General features: G+C 43.2%; 1 protein-coding gene across 2 annotated transcripts in view; it reads right to left on the bottom strand.

Moving 5' to 3' along the window:
* The window catches only part of tesk1 (testis associated actin remodelling kinase 1), a 31,752-nt gene extending 13,474 nt beyond the window's left edge, over positions 1-18,278 (bottom strand). Inside the window, exons 1-2 of one of the 2 annotated variants that reach the window (XM_017433191.3) lie at positions 18,076-18,278; positions 16,751-17,447 (exon numbers count right to left, since the gene is read on the bottom strand). In XM_017433191.3, coding sequence (XP_017288680.1) covers positions 16,751-16,945 — 195 coding nt within the window. In that variant the 5' untranslated portion in view covers positions 16,946-17,447; positions 18,076-18,278. Of the gene's footprint in view, positions 1-16,750; positions 17,448-17,604; positions 17,974-18,075 lie in introns of those variants that run through there. The other variant, XM_037976537.1, reaches the window with a different exon arrangement.

Genomic DNA, 18,278 nt, shown 5'->3' with positions numbered 1-18,278 from the left:
TGTTTGGCCCGTCGTTCGACTTCCTAAAGAAATGCATACAAGCAGAAGAACTAAATACTTTGGTCCAACGAGAGGAGTTTCTCTTTCTGGAAGCCTGTTAGCTTGTGTGGTGAAAACTGGACAGGATGTGTGTATTTACTGGTGTTAGATGCATACGATCTGAGTGCAGAGATTAAAAAACACAAAAAAAACCCCATTAATTTTTAATTTCTTATTTTATGCATTGCTCAAACAGCAATAGATACCATTGCTCTCTTTTGTGTTGGTAAACAAAAACCTCTTCTAGCTGAAAGAAAGGAAGGCCGAAGTTTTAAACAAAGCTCTTGTGTGATCTGGTAGCGCCCACAGTACGTGTTGGAGATGACCATCAGCTACTACCACGCCAATTTATAGCCCAATGTCTCTAAAACTGGCTGAGTTACAGCCATTCTCATGTTTGTTAACCAGCTGTGGCGATTACTTGGAATCTAGCCGACTCTAAAAGTTAACGAGGTGTAGATGTACACCCAGTGATTCATGTCCCAGAGTTTTATTACGATCCATCCAGTCGTTCACGAGGTTCGCTGCCAACAGACGAATGAATGCGCAAATGAACACGCAGACTCAATTACATGATCGCCCGCTGCAATAAACCAGAATATTCTACATCTGTGGGAGGGTGAATGGTCTAAAGAGGAGAAATATTTACACAATTTCTGTTTGCACAAAAACCTATTTCAGAGCACTTTATTGGTCATTATAGTTCTTCACTTCTCTAGATGGGTTTTCATCATTTATTTTTAAAACTAGTCAATTAGTTCTAACAAAAAACAAAAACAAAACACTGAAATACCCAGACTGCACCACTAGGTGATGAGAACAGAGAACACTCCTCCCCAAAACACTTGCAGTTTTGGTTTGTTGTAGTCATTTTTCTCTTCATTTCATTGTTTACAATTTTCTCTTATGATATAATTTAAAATATCTAGTGTACTGTAGACAAGACTGTAGATGATAGCTTTATAAAAACGAAAAGTAAATTAAATCTGAAACTGATGCATCTCTGCTCAACACATCTGTAACTTTGTACTTAAGGAATTAAAATAAAAAAACACTTTCCACAAATACATGAGCGACTAGTTCGTCATCAGATCAAACAGATAGCTGCTTCCTACAATTTTATTTAAGAAACACTTTGCAGATCAGCTAAAACGGTTTTTGTTTTTTTGTTGTTTTTTTTACTTCTAAAGTCTTTAACTTCAGGTTCAAGTACCACCACATCCTAAATGAACCAGTAACTCCAGTACAGACGGGATTAGTTTGTGCTTTGAGCCTCGGGACACTAATGTGTGACTTGGGAAGATGAATTTCTTTGGGACTGTGATCTAAAATGTTCCACAAGAATCAAACTCAGATAAACAAGTGTAAATAATTGTAGATCTTAATGTACAGCTTGTCCAGAGCACCATGTAGCCATGGAAGCAGAGTTAGATCCAGTAACGACTGGTTTGTTTGTGGAGTTTTCTTCCCTTTGCAGACTGAAGCAGATGATCAGCTTCAAATCACAAGGACCCTCTCAGAGATGCAAAGGGAACAACTTTGGATTTACAGCGCTGTCTGAAAACCGTCCCCCCCCCGACAGATCTGCCTCAGTTCACATGTTGACCAGTTGGGCCCCTGATGACTGATAACGAGTGTGTGGGTCAGTGACCAACACGTGACCCCAGCAGCTCTCAGGATACCACCGGTCTCACAACAGGGTCATATTGTGGGGGGCCCTCAGTGAGCCTTTCAAAAGGAAAGGTCTTCAAGAATCAAGCAGGTCGTGGTGTCTGAGTTTACCACTCTGAAGGAACTTTCTGTTCAAGATTTTATCTTCCAGATGGTTTAAAATATTTCACTAAAAGTTTAAAATATCAGTATCAACGTTGCACTTAAACTGCTTCTTTAGATCTTTGGATGTGGGGTTCTGTGGACAAGTTAAGAACAATTAACATCCTACCCGTTTTTAGGAATAAAAAAACCTAATTCTGACTGGATTGATGAGCTAACGTCTAGTTAGAGAGGGCCAAAAATCAGAAAGTGTTCAATGCCAAAAATCAGAAAGTGTTCAGTCTTAAAATGCATCAAAATTTTAAACAAGTTTCATAGAGCTTCATATTTATGCTATTTTATAGGCTATTACATCTTTTATTTTTACATTACCGAGTTATTTACATAGTACTTTATGGTTATTTTTTAAATGAAAGTAGCAGCAGCTAGCTGTAGCACTTCCTGAGCAGCATGGAGCACTTCAGGCGGGAAGTTGAATGCCATTTGTGCTTATGAATAAGCACTGATATTCTAACTAACCACGTAATGTGAAACTGACAGTGATATAAAAGTTTATAAAAACGTCTTTGCAGGAATCTCTAAAATATTTACGATTCTAGTTGTTTAAAGACTGACACTGACAGTCCACTTTGGTCCCCGACCGAATTAGCTGTTAGCTCGTCAATCTGGTCAGAGCTGAACTCTGCTTCGCTGAGCCATCTACAACAGGTAAGATACTGATTGCTCACAGTAATTGAAAGATTTATGAATTTGGGTAAAATAAAAAGAAATGCAAATGTAATTCACTGAGAGGATGACAAACTGTAGTCCACATCAAAGGAGTGCTCTGACAGGTTAGCTGGATAAAAAAAAAGACAAATGAATAAGAAACAAACTCTTGAACTTCCCAGCCACTCAGACATATTTGTGTTTCTCATCAAAACATCAGAGCTCATTTAACAAAGATGATTAGTTTGTTCAGAACATTCCTGTATTTAGAAATCTGCAATTCAAAGGAGTTGTGACCTTAATGCTTGGCTGTTTACTCAATTTCCCCCCAGCTAAGAATAAAGCCAAACTGGTGCGGAGGGGTTTCAGGTTGCGCCTTCATTAGTGATGGGTGTGTAACGAAGGACCCGGGGTGGAAGGAGGCGGCGTGAGCGAGGGTCAAAGTGCAGGAGCTCGGAGCCGAAGTCGGCGTGGCGCTGGCCTAGATCTCAGCACAGAAAGGCAGTGGAAACAAACCCGCACAAAGCCTATTAGAGACCAGACGAGAGCAGCGACTAATGCTATTACCATACACACACACGCGCGTGCAGACAGGAAGCCCAGGCATCGTGCGGTCAGTCGGTGAGAGCACTTCAGACCATGAGTGTGCACGTGTAAATCCCAAAGACTCCCGTCTGCAATGGAGTCGCTTCCCATTACAGAGAAATAAAAAATGGGTAAAAAAAACAAACCAAAAAAAAGCATCAGAAATGCAAACGTGCAGCGCGAGCGCGGGGGCCGTGTCCGACTAATCTCTGCTTCTCCGCACCACTCACACAGGATGATGCAGACTCTGGTGTGGGGGAGGATAAGACTCTGAAGCTGATAAGGAAGCGTCTCCTGTCTGTGCCCTTTCACCACCGACGACTTCTCAGGAAAAAACACAGGGAGCGTGAAGCTCTGCACATTTGGTCACCTTTTCCTTTTTTCCCTCTCCCCACCCCCCGCACACAGCTGCTTTCACAGTTTTAATCTTGCGCGCTCCTCTATCATTCTGGGATTAACACACTGACACAGACGTGTGCCAAACGCTGATGCGGCTGCGGTTGGAGCGGCAGCCTCGGCTGACCCGGCTGTTTCTGTCCCCGACGGGTCCCAGCCTCCAAAACAAACAAACTCATCATCAGCGTGGGGCTCTGACACAACACAGAGGTCAAGCCCAACATGTCAAGGCCTTCACAGACATAAGCAAAACAAAAACAAACAAGATGTCTGTTGTTTTCTCAACACGTCTCATTCCAACATCTTTGATGGCTACAGCCACGGAGTCGCCACTGGAATGCCAACATTGGGATTATCCCAGAGTACAGAGCAATTATAAAACACACCCATGTCTGAGTTGAGCTCACACACACACACACACACCCTAAAGCTCTCCTTCAAAAACCATACTCGGCCTTGTAAAAAAGTGCTGCTGTCAGCAGAGGAAAAGGTCACGGGCATCTCTTCCTCCCGCTGCAGCCAATGTGTGCAGCGACATCTGCCATCAGGCAGCGGAGCGATGAACCGGACGGATGCAGAGGGGAGGAAAGAGCTCAGCGAGCGGAGCCACACGTGGCTGATCTTTAGCAGCCAGTCCAGTGGGTTTTTCTGCGACTTTAATGCCTTTTTTTGGACCAGCTATTCGAAGACTGCATTAGGAGAACATCTCCGGGCTTTTAGCTTTCACTTTAAAAATTCAGTTCAGTGCTTTAACTCCACAGTTCTCGAGCTGGTGTTACTCACAGAGGAGGTTTTGAAGTAGGGTTCTGTGGAAAGGTTCTGGTAGATTAATATCTTACCTTTTGTAGATGGCTCTTTGAAGAAGTATAAATGAACTCTGGCAGATTGACGAACTAACGGCTAGTTCGAATAAGGGTCAAGACCAAAGTGGAGTTCTCCAGCCTTAAACAACTCAAATTTCATAGAAGTTCATGTGAATGCCATTTTATAAACATTTACATCACAGTCAGGTTTGGATTACATCGTTTCCATAGAATTTATGGTTGCCAGCATCAGCAGCTGGCTGTAGCAAGATACAGCTGAGGACACTTCCAGCTGAATATCACAGTACTTCTGCCAAAATAACCACGTAACGCAAAACCAATGAGGTAAAAGTTTTTTTCATAAAGTGTTTTCATGAGTTGCTATGAAATATTTCAGACTAGCTGTAAGCTCATCTGTCTCTTCAGGCATGAAACTCTCATTTCCCTGAACCGAGGTTTTACAATGAGCCATCTACAACAGGTAAGATGTTGATTGTTCATAACCTATGCTCAAAACCCCACTTCAAAAGATCAGAACTAGCCCTTTAGGATCGAAGTTTTCTTTTCTTTTAAAACCAGTTATCTGGGAAAAAATCTAATCAAATCAGTGCACTAACATGCTAGTTTTTAGCCTGTAAAACACTAAAATGATACAATTAGAAGTCTTTTGATTTTTAAAAATATATTTTTTCATTTATTTATTGGGTGCAAATAAAAAAAAGGTAGCAAAAAAAGTGTGCATAAATAGTTAAAATAGGGCTACAAAACCATGACAATTATATAAACTAAAATATTTTTTAAAATCATTTAAAAAAGTAAACATTTATATGACCGCTTTACATTTTTTGGGTGAGCAGTCTGACTGTAGTGAAGAAAGAAACAAAAAGATCTAAATTTTTAAAAATAAAATCCCTCAAGTCTTTGAAACGATCCCAAAATAGACGTCCCGTTTGTGACTTCTCAGTCTACACATGCAGGCGTTTTATTGCAGACGCTACACGACGATGACGTGTGCAATAAAAATGCCTTTTTGTTTCCACATACTGTACTTTCACCTTGTAGTGCCCGACAGCAGAAAAAGAAAAACCGCCAGTGCAGAACGCGTCACACGCTGCAGAGGAAACCGATGGTTGAGGGCGACCGCATAACCACACACACACACACACACACACACACAGGTCAGATCTAAAAACCTGGTGGCTTTCATGGTTACAACAACTTCCTACACGTCACCAGCTGAAGATATAATATGACAAATCTGGATGGGCTCTAAAACAGAATGTGAGGTGATTGTGTTACAGACGTGACAAACTTCCTGCTGGAAACCGGCCTGTAAACACAGATTAATAAAAAGCTGTGAAGTGACTGAATGGAGTCCAGATACAAAGTTTTTCTGCTAATGTTTCCCCTCCTGAAACAGCTCGAGGCTCCTGCTTGAAGAAGCCTGCGACAGTCTGAACCTAAACAGTCAGCTGAGAAGGGGAAACCAGCCAAACGCTTTGTGTGTGTGTCTGTCTGTGTGTATATGTGTGTGTGTGTGAGGGGGGCGTTACCAGTAAACAAGCAGGGAGGTCTCGCTATGTGGGGGGGTCAAGAATAGGTCAAAACAGAACCTGATCCAGAAGACGTACAGTCCAGGCAGCACACACACACACACGTCTGTCTCGAACTAAACACAGACAAATTCCACTGACAATACATTCCCTTCCTTCTTACACAACTGAGCGCCTGACCAGGACCCTGAACTTTAAAAGTCTTAAACCTGAACACAGAACCCCTTTATATCGACGAGGAACGTCATTTGCTTCCTGTGTTTACAGGAATCCCCCCTGCCCCCCCAGAGCTGCTGATCTGTCAGGTTCGGACCCACAAGATATTGAGAATAACAAAAACATCCACGCCTCCGCTGCACGACACATGACCACGCACCTCATCCTTCCTCAAACACAAACTTAAGCCCAAAGGTGTCACTTCAGTTCATGCTGCTGAAATGTTGAACCTGAATCTTTAAAGTGTTTTTTTCTCCTTCAGACTCGCAGCAAAGCATCCATTCCTTTCCTCGAGTCAAATCTAGTCACCCAGAAGTTCAGGTTGGTCGAACACAGATGTGAGAACAGCTGTATGAGATCACGAAAGACCTGCATCAGTGCAGAGACTGACCCTAAAGCAAAGGTTCAGATCTTCTGAAGTGGGGTTCTGTGAAAAGCTTATAAACCAATATTTTACTTGTAGATGGCACTTAGAACAACCTCGGTTTGGAGAAAGATCTTAATTCTGACCAGCCTGACGAGCTGATGGCGAATCCAAGCGTGCCCAAGACCAAAGTGGATTGCTGCCGTCCTAAAACCACTTCAGTCTCAAAACCTTAGCAGCTCATGCGATTTTATCTGTAGATTCTTAATATTGCTACTTATGAACCTGGTCAAGAGCAAAACGGCCCTTTAAATGTTTTTTATTTTTAATGTAATAAATGTTTATTTAGGAAAAAAAAATACAGTTAGTCAACCCCATTAACTTAAGGACATTAATCAACCAGGGTCTGTGTTATTATTTAGTATGAATCTTAGAAAGTCAAAGGTTTTAGAGCTTGACTCTTACATGTAACTAAAGCATTAATGTGTGTTGCAGGTAACTGCAAATGGACGAGTTACTATAGGTGTGTGCACACAGGATGCAACAAGATCTGATTACTAAAACCTAATTCTGAGACCAGTGGTAAAAACTGAACACACACAAAAAAAGAGCAATAATCTGTTCAGTAAGTTTACAAAGATCATAAAGGGCCTTGTGATTGTGTGATACTAAATATCAGTCTTACAGTCGAGCAGTGAAAAGTTATTTTTAGAATTTGGTTTCTTTGATGGCTCTCTCCCAAGAGTAAAACGCAGGAAACCATTCAGGACGAGTTGTAACTCATCTGGCTCTCTTCATCAGTCAGCCAGCAGGAATGTCCTGTAAGGATGGCCGTGTGGACCCAACCCCACGCTGAGCTGTCCTCACCCCCACCAGCACCAGCTCTCAGTGGAAGCATGGTAGAAGTTTACGGGCAGCTGCTGACATAGGTGTTAGAGCTTTGACTTCCTGAGGAAGTACAGCCTGTGTTGGGCCTTCTTCATCTGGTGATCTATGCTCAAAAGGGTCACATCAGGTCTGTGGAAATGTGAATTTCCAAAAACGTTACTCTGTAGTCTCCTGAACCCCTGACGCAGAGGAATGGAGGCTCTGTGGATCTTTAGGGTCGCAAGTCCATGACTGTTCCTTTGGTCTTAGTGGTGTTAAAGTCCAGGTTTATCAATGCACACATGTTTACCTGTCTGTTTTTAAAGACTTTTTTTGGACTGGGATATTCAAGATGAGGGGGGTAATGGTACGCATAAGACATGGTTCACAACGTACCTCATTAGAGTCACGGTTTGGTACAGCAGAAAAAGAAACATGCCAAATGGGCAGGATTATGTACCACAAGGAAGGATTTGTCAACTACTGACTTCCCATTAAACTTAAATAATTAAACAGTTGTAGGTACTGTCTTATTCATTCAATAAGAATGGTTTTATAGACCATGTGTCAAACAAAACGCTTGAGAAACACCAAAACCAAAAAAATTGTACAATAAAATTAGCACTGCACCCCCCACTCCCAATCTTGTGTGTGTGTGTGTGTGTGTGTATATGTGTATGTGATGTAATGTGCAGCACCCGAGCACAGCTTGACTCCAAGCCTCACTGCCTCCAATCAGAAGCAATCCACAGACAGAGTTATCGCTGTCAGTCGATCCCGCTCCAGCTTTAATGTGCGTTTTATTTTTACGAGTCTCAGTGCGGCTCACACCCAACACTTTGTCCAGTTACGGCACAGGAACCTCAGCTGAACGAGCTTAAAATCTCAACCTAAACTGGTGCTTTTTCTCCTCATTGGTAAATGTAATGCCAGGGCCTTTTCCCTCTTACAGGCTGACAGACACGAGCAGCATTCAAGCTGCAGCTGGAAGAACAAGTTACTTCTTGGATAGATGTTCAAAGTCCCATCAACCAGAGCTGAACTTGGACACAGTTTGTACAGTACTCCCTGCTCTGGGCTCTCTTCCTCCTCCCATGAATGTGGAGGAGGCAGTAGGGTGCTTCCTCTACTCCTTTTCTGTTACGGCAGTTAGCGACAAGCAATGTAAAAAAATTTTTTTTAAAAAACGCGTTTTTTTTAGATGAGGGCAGTGATCTCATGTGACTAACATATCCAATCATCTGGTTTTCTGTAACCGTGTCAGACACCGTGATTGTTCGGGACAAAAACATGTAGAGTTAAAAATCTATTCAAGATGCAGGTTAAAGACGGCCAAGACAAAAAGGTCTAAATGCCTGGTCAACTTGGCTTGTGTCATTTGTCCACAGTATTTCACAAAGATGGGGTCTTAAGATCATATCATAGGTTGTAACAATTATGGCAAAATATGAAAATGGCAAAAGATAAAGACAGTCAAATAGATACAGTTTCTACAAACTGTTTGTGTGCTCATTATGCCCTTGTTTAATTGGCTTATTAGCCATTTGTGTGTACTTCAGTGAGCAAAAGTTAATTTTCTGGTTGAATATTTTTGGTTGGAAGCTGAAAGGTTTTGGAGACAATTAGTTTAACATCCTCAGGGAAATAATGCTTTATTGACATGAGTGTCCAAAACAAATAAAAATTCCAAAAATGTCAGTTTTCATAAGTAATATTATGCATGATATAAAAAAAACGTGCAATTTCTGTATTATTACTGAATATCACATCATCAGTTGAAATAAGCCTCCAGTTTCCTCCCTCCGTTTTGTTTTCTTTCATCAACCATCTGTGCATTTTAGCATCTTTGATGCTTTCATCTTAAATATCAGAACCCGTGATGATTTACTGCTGAAGGAACAAGTCTATGCAATGTTGATATTGCACACACCGTTGTGCTGCTAATATATTTGATGTCTCGTGCAGCCCTGAATGAAATTAGTCAAATTTGATTGTTTAAGAGAAAATGCATAAAAACTTGTTATGTCTGATAGCAGTCTGTGCCACCAATTTAATTCACTAATTATCATTTAATCTGGGAGGACTCAGAGACAGACAACCAGATAAATATTTGTATATAAGAAAAACATTGTGGGTGGCTTTTAGGTCTCAGGAGAGAAGTGAGCGAATGTTTGTTTGGATGGTTTATAGAGCAGTCTCTTTTAAGCTGATGGGGCGGACTTTAAAAACAACTGAGCTCAGCTTCACGATAAATACATTTCGCCATCACTCGTGTCAAATTGGTCCGACTCAGATGCCAGCACAGGACCGTTTGTTTATCTTCTCACGGAGGAGTGGTCCTCCTTGAGGTTTCAGCTAAAGACCACGGCGCTGCGAACACATGAACGAGGAGGAAACGCTCATTGTGCACAGATGTAAACACACATGCACTGCCTTCTGAGATAAACCTGCAGGAAAACAAAAACCGTAACAGAAAAGGAGGCAAGCCGAAGACAGAAGTATTGGGCAAGAGTTGCAGTTATCCACTTTAATCCCGTCGACCAGTTGAGCGGTTTTAAGCAATTAAAACAGCAGTTCAAGTGAAGACAGGCACATCACGTGCTCGGCAGTTTAGTGTTTGTGCGCTTGTGCAGAACGTAAACAAAAGCTAAACGCTCGTGCAGTGACACATGAGCGAAATAATTACGAGAAACAGTTCTTCGCTGAAGCCGTGACGTTCAAGTCTGCACTGGTTCTGCCATACCAACACCGCTGCGAACACACACACACACACACACACACACACACACACACGTCTAATCCCAAACTCTGAAAACTGATCACAGGCGCACAGGAGACAGGTCATGATGGATCGTGTTTGGTGTTCATGCAACTTTAAGGATCAGTTCCCCCACCATCTTCTTTGTTGTCGTTGGAGCTTTCCAGAACTGAAATAGTTCCAACAATCAGGATTCTGCACAAAGAGCTGGTCACATCTCAACACGTCCCAGCCTCCACAGACTAAACCACCATTATACACTTTCAGGGAGTGTCAGTGTGTCAAAGATTTATTTGTATCGGGAGAGGGGGGGGACCAAACATGTCAAGCTTGTAAATCAAACATGAGTGAATGGGGAAATCAACTGCCTGAACTCATCTTATTCCTTTTTTTAAAAAAAAAAAAAAAAAACAGTTTCCCTAATTGCCAAATAAAACCAAATCAGCAAAAACGCCACTAGATTGGGGTAAAAGTGCTCCAGATTTTTTTGTTGCGGGGATTCTATGGAGAAGTTATGAACAGTTAATATCTTACCTGTTGTGGATAGTTCTTTGGATCCTAGTTTGGAGAAATCAGAGTTTCATTCTTACTGGATAGTCGAAGCTAGCTCACAGCTAACAACTAGTCTGAGGCCAAGACCAAAAATCGATCGCCTCAGTATTAAAACGACTTTAATCTCAAAGATTTCAAAGTGGCTAGTGCAGACACTATTTTAATGAACCTTTACACAGCTACCAATTACAAATGACATATTCAGTATATTATAATAATCCTGCTGGAAGAGCCCCAGCTGGCTACTGTTGCTTCCATTAGTGCTTATAAATAGCCACAGTATTTTATGTAATTAACCATGAAGTGAGAAACTGACGAACATGTAAAAAGTTTATAAAGTAGCGCCTGCTTCAACCACTATACATTTCTTTTTAAACAGGAGGAATCCCCTTTGGTCTTGGTCCTGCTCAGACCAGCTGCTAGCTGCTAGCTTTGTCAGTCGAGTCAGAATTAAAACCATTTCTCCAAACTGCGATCATATTATTAAGATATTATTTATTCATAATCTTTTCATAGAGCCCCACTTTAAACTAACTGAACGATCACTTTAAGCTTCATAAAGAGGAGGAAGCAATGAATCTTTACATTGAAGTGATCAGGTTTAAATAATACTGCTGCTGAAGAAGTTTCTGGCCCACTGGAGCTCTTCAGCCAACAAAAAAAAAAAAAAAAACTGGATCTGTGCACAGAATCCCACACAGGCAACAGCACCCTAGAGGTGTTTGGCAACCCACCTTTCCTCCACATTATCTCGCCGTCACAAGCAGCTGACACACACACACACACACTTCAAACATGGTGACACTATTCTGTCACAGTAATCCCCCCTCTTTCTTAATCTTCTATTCCTGAGTTCATTGTTGTATCGTGTTTTAAAGAGCGCAGCCCGAAACAACCAGCTGTGCACTTGCTTCTGTATCATTGCTGCAACCCACCATTACAATAACGCAGTTTGCAAACCCCGAAGATAACGGCTGCAGGTCCTAATCCCAACCCGCACCTCACTCTACATACGCACTTTGTTGTTAATTAATTTTAAAAGCAGGGGAGGACGGTCTAAAAAAAGTCCAAACGGTAAGATTTGCATTGACCAAGCAAGACCTGATCCAATGAAATCTCAGCTGAATTTTGTTCAACCCTTAGATTTAAATTAGTCTCAGAGAGATCCAAATGATCCTGGCAGCTGAGACCAACTGAGCCAAAATAAATAAAACTGGAGCCCTTGATGCATTCGGTGTCAGTGCCTTCAGTGACAGAAATTAAAGACTCCAAATGAATGATACGAAATCCAAATCTGATCCCACGAGTTGGCTTTAAGCTTGGAAGGTTTCGATCATTTCAGGACCAACAATACAGTCAGGAGTGTAATGGAGCTTCGTTTTTGGGCCCCAGTAATGGAGGCTGGTAGAAACACGTCCAGGAAAACAACAAAAACTCACGGGTTCTTCCTTCACCTATTATTATCCTCTCCACCAAGTTTCAGTTGTCGTTTTGGACCAATATTGCTGACATACTCAGAAACAGATATTCAGGTCAGCAATATAAAATATTTTTTTTCCTCGCTTATGTTTCAAGAAAAAGGAAAAAGAATAAAAATGTCAACCGTTGGGGTTTCAGAAAAGAGTTGTTTGCAGGGGGGGGTGCAAGCACGTCAAAAAGCAGAACCAAGTAATTTAGCAGGACATATGAAAATATATTTTTTAGAAAGTTACAAAAAAATAGAACATGAAGAAGTAAAGTAAGCAAGCATTAGTGAGGTGCAGTAAACTGGTCTTTCCAGTGTTAGTGAAATAGAAACACTAAAGTTTATTTTATAAAAACGTGGAAAAAAAACAAAAAACAAATCTGACAAGAAGCTGCCTTCATGTTCCTGTTCTTGGAGAGCAGGTGTTCCATCTGCTGTCACTGTGAGAGGAGGAACAGCTGGAACGTGACGCAGCGCCGCAGTAATCCAATTAGAAAAGGATCCAAGTTGGCTTTTTTTAAGCCTTTCAGGCTCGTAAAACATAGTGAACGTATAATCGCATCCTGTGGTCAGTGGAAATGTTGACTGATGCTGCAGTTTGTTTTCGGATTGATGCGTTTTAAAAAAAAAACCTTTGGGTTTCTGAGTTTGAGGGGAGGAAAAGAAAAACAAGCGATAACGCGCGCACAAAGAAGATGAAAAACGGCACCTGAAGGATTCGTCTTGACACATCACTCCCCTTTTCCTCATCTATTTTGGTTTTTTTTCCCCCCCTTCCTCGCCTAAGTTTCCCCCCTCTCACAGATTGCACAATTGCACTCCAGAGAGGTGAATGGCTGCCTGTCTCCCTGCAGCGAGTCTCCATTGATCTGCCCTCAGGACTGAGGCTCAGCAACATGGCAGGAGGCCAGGGGCTTTGTAACCAGGCTCTAATGCAAGTACAGGCAGTGTATCCACTATACAGACTTCAACTTAATAAACGAAAACATCCGATACGGGTTTTCCTGCACAGCAGATCGGCCCCTTATTATTCCTCCCCTCCCGTGAACTTAAACCAGGATGCAGCAGCAATTGTTCAGTCGGGCATGTCGGCGATCTATGAAACGTAACAGATATAAATGCAAAATTGCTACCGCAGCTATCGAAAAGGGCAGGTTGATCCGAAGCTGAAGTGCCAACTTGACGAGGAGGCAGTAAACATGGTGACATTTGCATGTTCATTAGCCATTCAAAAGGGCAACGCAGGAGTGGCCTTGGGAAGCCAATCGAACTGAGGAGGGGAAAGAAGAGCACAGGGAGCTGCAACGAGAAGTCTAAATGCTCGTGCAGAAAGAGAGCTTATATTTGAGGGTCCCCCCCTCCCCTCGTTTCAGTAGTCCCTTCTGTGTATGACAACGCTTGAACGCTGTAGTAAAAGCCATAAACGCTGATTTTCACAGCTCTAACATCTGCAATAACACAGAACATCTGCAGAAAGCGTAAATCATCCGGTAAGACTTCGGCGAGCCTGCGTGAAACACGTGTCATTTGGATATCAGGTCGCACAGCTTCTGCTTTTCTGGAAAAATACTTTTAAAAGTCCAGCCTCGGTTTTAACACATTACCCGCTATTCTTTTTTTACACTTTTCACAGCGTATGAAACCCAAAACCACCGCAGAGTTTTAGTCAAAAGAATGCAGATTAGCAAACATTAAGATGCCAGAAAAAGATTTGGAGGCAGTTGCAAGGACACCACAGCAAGCAAAACACTGGAAAAATCATTTAAAAGCTGTAATACAACTAATTTAACATTTAGAAAGCAAACTTTAAACCAATCCAACTTACAAGCAGGAGTCAGGAAAGCCAAAAACTCTTCAATAATAAATCATTTTTTTGTCCTGTAATGAAACTTTGCAACAGGGAGCTGGACAGTCTGATCCATGTGCAGTAAACACTGTTCTACAGATTAATAATAAATCCATCGTGTTTCCATACGTTTATATAAACGTAGCTTCATCCGAGTCCATCTATTAAAGATCAGCTCTGCATTTCTGTAGACAAAACTTTAAATTATTTAACTAAAACTTCCCACAAAGCTCTGACAGGTTTTGTTTCTCTGATCAGAAAAAGAAACATTGAAGCTGAATTCTAACAGACCCGATATGATAAAAGCAGCTCATGTTCCAATCTCACAGATCAGATCTTAGCTCCCCAAAAGCACCAAGCAGTTCAGCTCAACCCACAACATGTCTTCTGGAGAACAAACGCATGTCCTGCAGTGAGTTTTGGTGTTGTGAGGCTGCTTGACGTTCTCCAGGGTCGGACTGAAGGTTTGTAGCGTGAGCTACAGACCGGCAAACAAATCAATTAGTCCAAGAAATAAAGTGTTCCTGCAATCAGATGTCAGGGACTGTACAACACTGAATGTCGTGATCGTAAAAATGAGGATGGTGCAGCATCAGTGTCACAGAAGTACGGCAACAAATCAAAGAATTGTATCTTGTGGAGCTTTTTTATTAAAGCTATCAGTTCTAATCTGAGGTGTTGCCATAAAGCCGTTTATAAATAGCTCAGATCTTCTGAAACGAGGTTCCGTGAAAAGGTTATGAATAATAAATAGTCTACCTGTTGAGGATGGCTCTTTGAATGACCTTCGTGTGAAGAGGTTTAATTCTGACAACAGCTTAAAAACAACTCCAAGTCTCAAAATTCAATTGATGGAATTGCTGCTTTATAAATCTTTACATTGTTCTTTCTGCATTAAAAAAGGTTATTCAAGGATAAAATACTCTAACATTGCTGCCAGAAGTGGCCCAGTCTGCACCAGAAGTGCTACAGGTTGCTGCCATTTGTGCTTGCAAACTATGGAACTAACGGAGTAACGTAAGCTCACAGACATTTAAAAGTTTAAATTCATCTCTACGGGAAATTTGAGATTGGAATCGTTTTCAGATGACAGCAGTCCGTTTTAGAGTTGGCCCAGGTCCGACCAGCCGTTGGCTCGTCAATCCGGTCAGAATTAAACAGTTTCTTCGAACCGAGGTCACTCAGAGGGCCGTCTGCAACAGGCAGGCTACTGATTTCTGCAGAACCCCCACTTCAAAAACACCTGAATAACAACTTTAAAGCTCAGGATAAAAAAGGTTTTAGCTTATTTTTATTATCATTATTTGATGTGATCATCCTCATCTAAACTAAAAATTAAAGTGTTCCAAAGTTTTAGGACCCCCACCACCACCTCAACCTAATTTCCTCTGCGGTCAGCCGTCTCTCTGACACCATCATTAGCGAGCTGCTCCCTGGATTTAGGCTGCATGCGAAGTGAGCAGCAGTGTGTCAAACAGAGAGGTGAGCATTGGGTTACCCACACATACACATGATCTACCTGTCCCAGCTGGATCACCTTTCCCCCCCCCCCACACACACACACACACCTCCACCAAAAACAAACCCCACTCCCGAGACCCGGCTAATGAGGTGGACATTTTCCACCCTGACATCATTCTAACAAAGAAACCAACTTCCTCATTTGAATATTTAGCATCTAGCCTTTTTTTTTTCTTCTTCCAAGTGTTTCATCTACTTTGCATCGGTTGCTATGGAAACCACCTCCTTGATAGCTTGCGAATGCTACAGCTGAGATGACGGGACGCCAGCAACTCAGGAAAACTCAGGAGAACCACAGGAGGATTAAGAACTATTAGTTTACTTTTAGATCAGTGTCTCACAACAGCTGAAGACAAAACGGAATGGATGGAGTCTCCAAAATGTCCTGAAACGTTTCTGTGTGTGTGTGAGTCATAGGGCCTCGCTCTCGTGTTGGTCGAATTTTTAAAACACCTTTCAGAAACTCACAAGACACATTTTCTCTCAAAATAGAGCAGTTGCAGGCATCTTGTACCCGTCTCTATTTAGCTTCCGAAGCCTTGGAGACGTGTTTTGTTTTTTGTTTTTTGGTCAATACAGAGCCGGCACAAACTCCGGGGAATTCTGGCCCAAAATGTGTGCAAATGCATCGTTCATCGGGATTCAGAAAGAAAATTTACTCATTTTCTCACAATATTGTGTATTCAACTAGTTCCTACTGTAGACGGGGTTATACTGATAAGACCAGCGGTTTTCAATTTGTGGGGCGCGTCCCCAAAGGGGTGGAGGGTGAGGGCTAAGTGGGGGTGCATGACAACTTGATTTTATCTACATTTTTGGGACCAGAAATGTTAATTTCTTTGTTTCAGGGGGAAAATAAAAACACTCCAAATAGAAGAAATTTGATAACCACAAACATAGACAAACATCTCCAACATGTCTTGTTGTTGGAACCAGAGTCTGTACTACTGCATGGGGCCTTAAGCCCCGCCTACTCTGCCATACATAACTGTTGCTTTAAAAGTTTAAAGAGTAAGAACTACGAATTACAGCTGAACGTGTCACATACAGCAGCAAGGTACGAACTATAGGAATCAACAAGATTCTGGTTTTATTTCCTAACAACATGGAGGGTGCGGGGCTTAAAACTTGTACTGGAACCAGCCGACAGGGAAGCAGCTGGTCCCGTTCTGGCTTCAACTTCCAGGTTCCAGTCCAAAATCTACCTTTAAATCTGTCACAACCCAGAGAGATACCATCTTAACAGGGAACTGAATAAGCCATGTCCCATTAGATGCCCCCTCCCTCCACCCATCGAGCCTCACCTTGAACACCTCAGAGAAGAACCCTGCACCGATCTTCTCGCAGCTGAAGTCGTCCAGGCGGGCCAGCGTGGACACAGCGCTGCGCAGGGCCCTGTAGGACGACGGCCGGATGCGGTTGGGTCCGTGCACGCTGTGCATGGGCGGCTCGGCCTCCCCCTCCCGCTCCTGCTCCGACTCGACCCTCTCCGTCTCCATCTCGGACGGCCCGGGAGAAGGAGGAGGAAGAGGATGGGACGTGCGCGGAGTTTGAAATCCAGCCCGGCTCGCGTTTACATTTTCTGCCCCAACTCGCGCCCACTTGTACACTGCGAGGTCAACTCAGGGCTCTCTGGGGGGGTTGATCAACGATGATGACGACGACGATGGTGAGGAGGAGCGCCTCCTAATGTTTGGGACACGGCCCGGTCGTTCCTCCTGTCAGCTCACACGCTGCAGCGGCGCATCCTGCAGACTCAGTCAGTGCATAGTTTGGGTGAAGTCCCTCATGCCTCCTCCTCCTTTCTGCTGCTGCTTCCTCCTCACTCTTGCTCTCTCTCGGTCTGTTTCCTGCAGTGGATGAGGGGTGGGTGAGGAAGAGGAGAAGGTGGGGGGGCTCTTCCTTTCTGGTTCCACCAATTGAATCCTGGGTTTGCAGCATGCAGCAGAGCCGCCTCTGTGGCGCTGCAGCAGCAGCTTCAGCAGCAGCAGCCTGTGAAAGCTGGAAAATAAAAAAAATATATAAAAAAGAGGGAGAGTCAAGAAAAAGGTGGGCGGGCACGGAGGCGTTAATTCATCAAAATAAATAAATAAATCACAAGGAGATGAGAGCAATCTGTCACTGAGATTAAATTAAAAATAAATTAAAATTAAAACACCTCCCACTGATCCCTGCGGAGTGATGATGGCTGGAAATAATTAGAGATCCCTGTCGGGAAGGAGGCGCGCGGACTGGCTCCGAAAACGGCGTTTATACCACAAAATACTTGATCCACATTCGGGTCCGGATTTCAAGCCGACAAAACGGAGGCCGGGGGCCGTGGGTTTAACACCGTCTCACGGCTCTGTATCTAATCCCACTCGTTACTCGGGTGGAGGGTGGAGGAAGGTGGAGGAAGGTGGAGGACCCGCCGCCGTCCGGCCCCGGCTGCTGCTGGAAGTAATGGATGCCCAGCTGGGCAGAGCTTGTTTGTGGGCTCGTCCTTCACGCACTCCACGCAGCAGAAAAACGCTGACGCACGACCCCGCCGAAAATGGAGCGAAGCGATACGGAGAAGAGACACACGCGCGCGCGCACGCTGGCAGAGGACGGACACGCGGACAGGCAGAGAGGAGAAGAGCGGACTCACCTGGCTCCCTTTATGTTGGAGAGAGAAATGTGTGCGCGTGTCCTCTGCGGAGGAGACCCGAGCAGTCCTCCGGTTACCGCCTCCTTTAATGTTTTCACTAATTTGATAACGTCAGCGCGCCGAATGCACGCACGGCACGCACGGCACGGCTCCGGTTTACGTCCGCCTCGGTCGGTGTGAAGGCGGACTGAAGGGAAGAAGAA

The sequence above is a fragment of the Kryptolebias marmoratus genome, linkage group LG7 (genome assembly GCF_001649575.2).
Source record: "Kryptolebias marmoratus isolate JLee-2015 linkage group LG7, ASM164957v2, whole genome shotgun sequence".
Lineage (NCBI taxonomy): Eukaryota > Metazoa > Chordata > Actinopteri > Cyprinodontiformes > Rivulidae > Kryptolebias > Kryptolebias marmoratus.
Note: the sequence above shows the minus strand (reverse complement) of the source record. Positions and strands in the feature narration are given on the sequence as shown.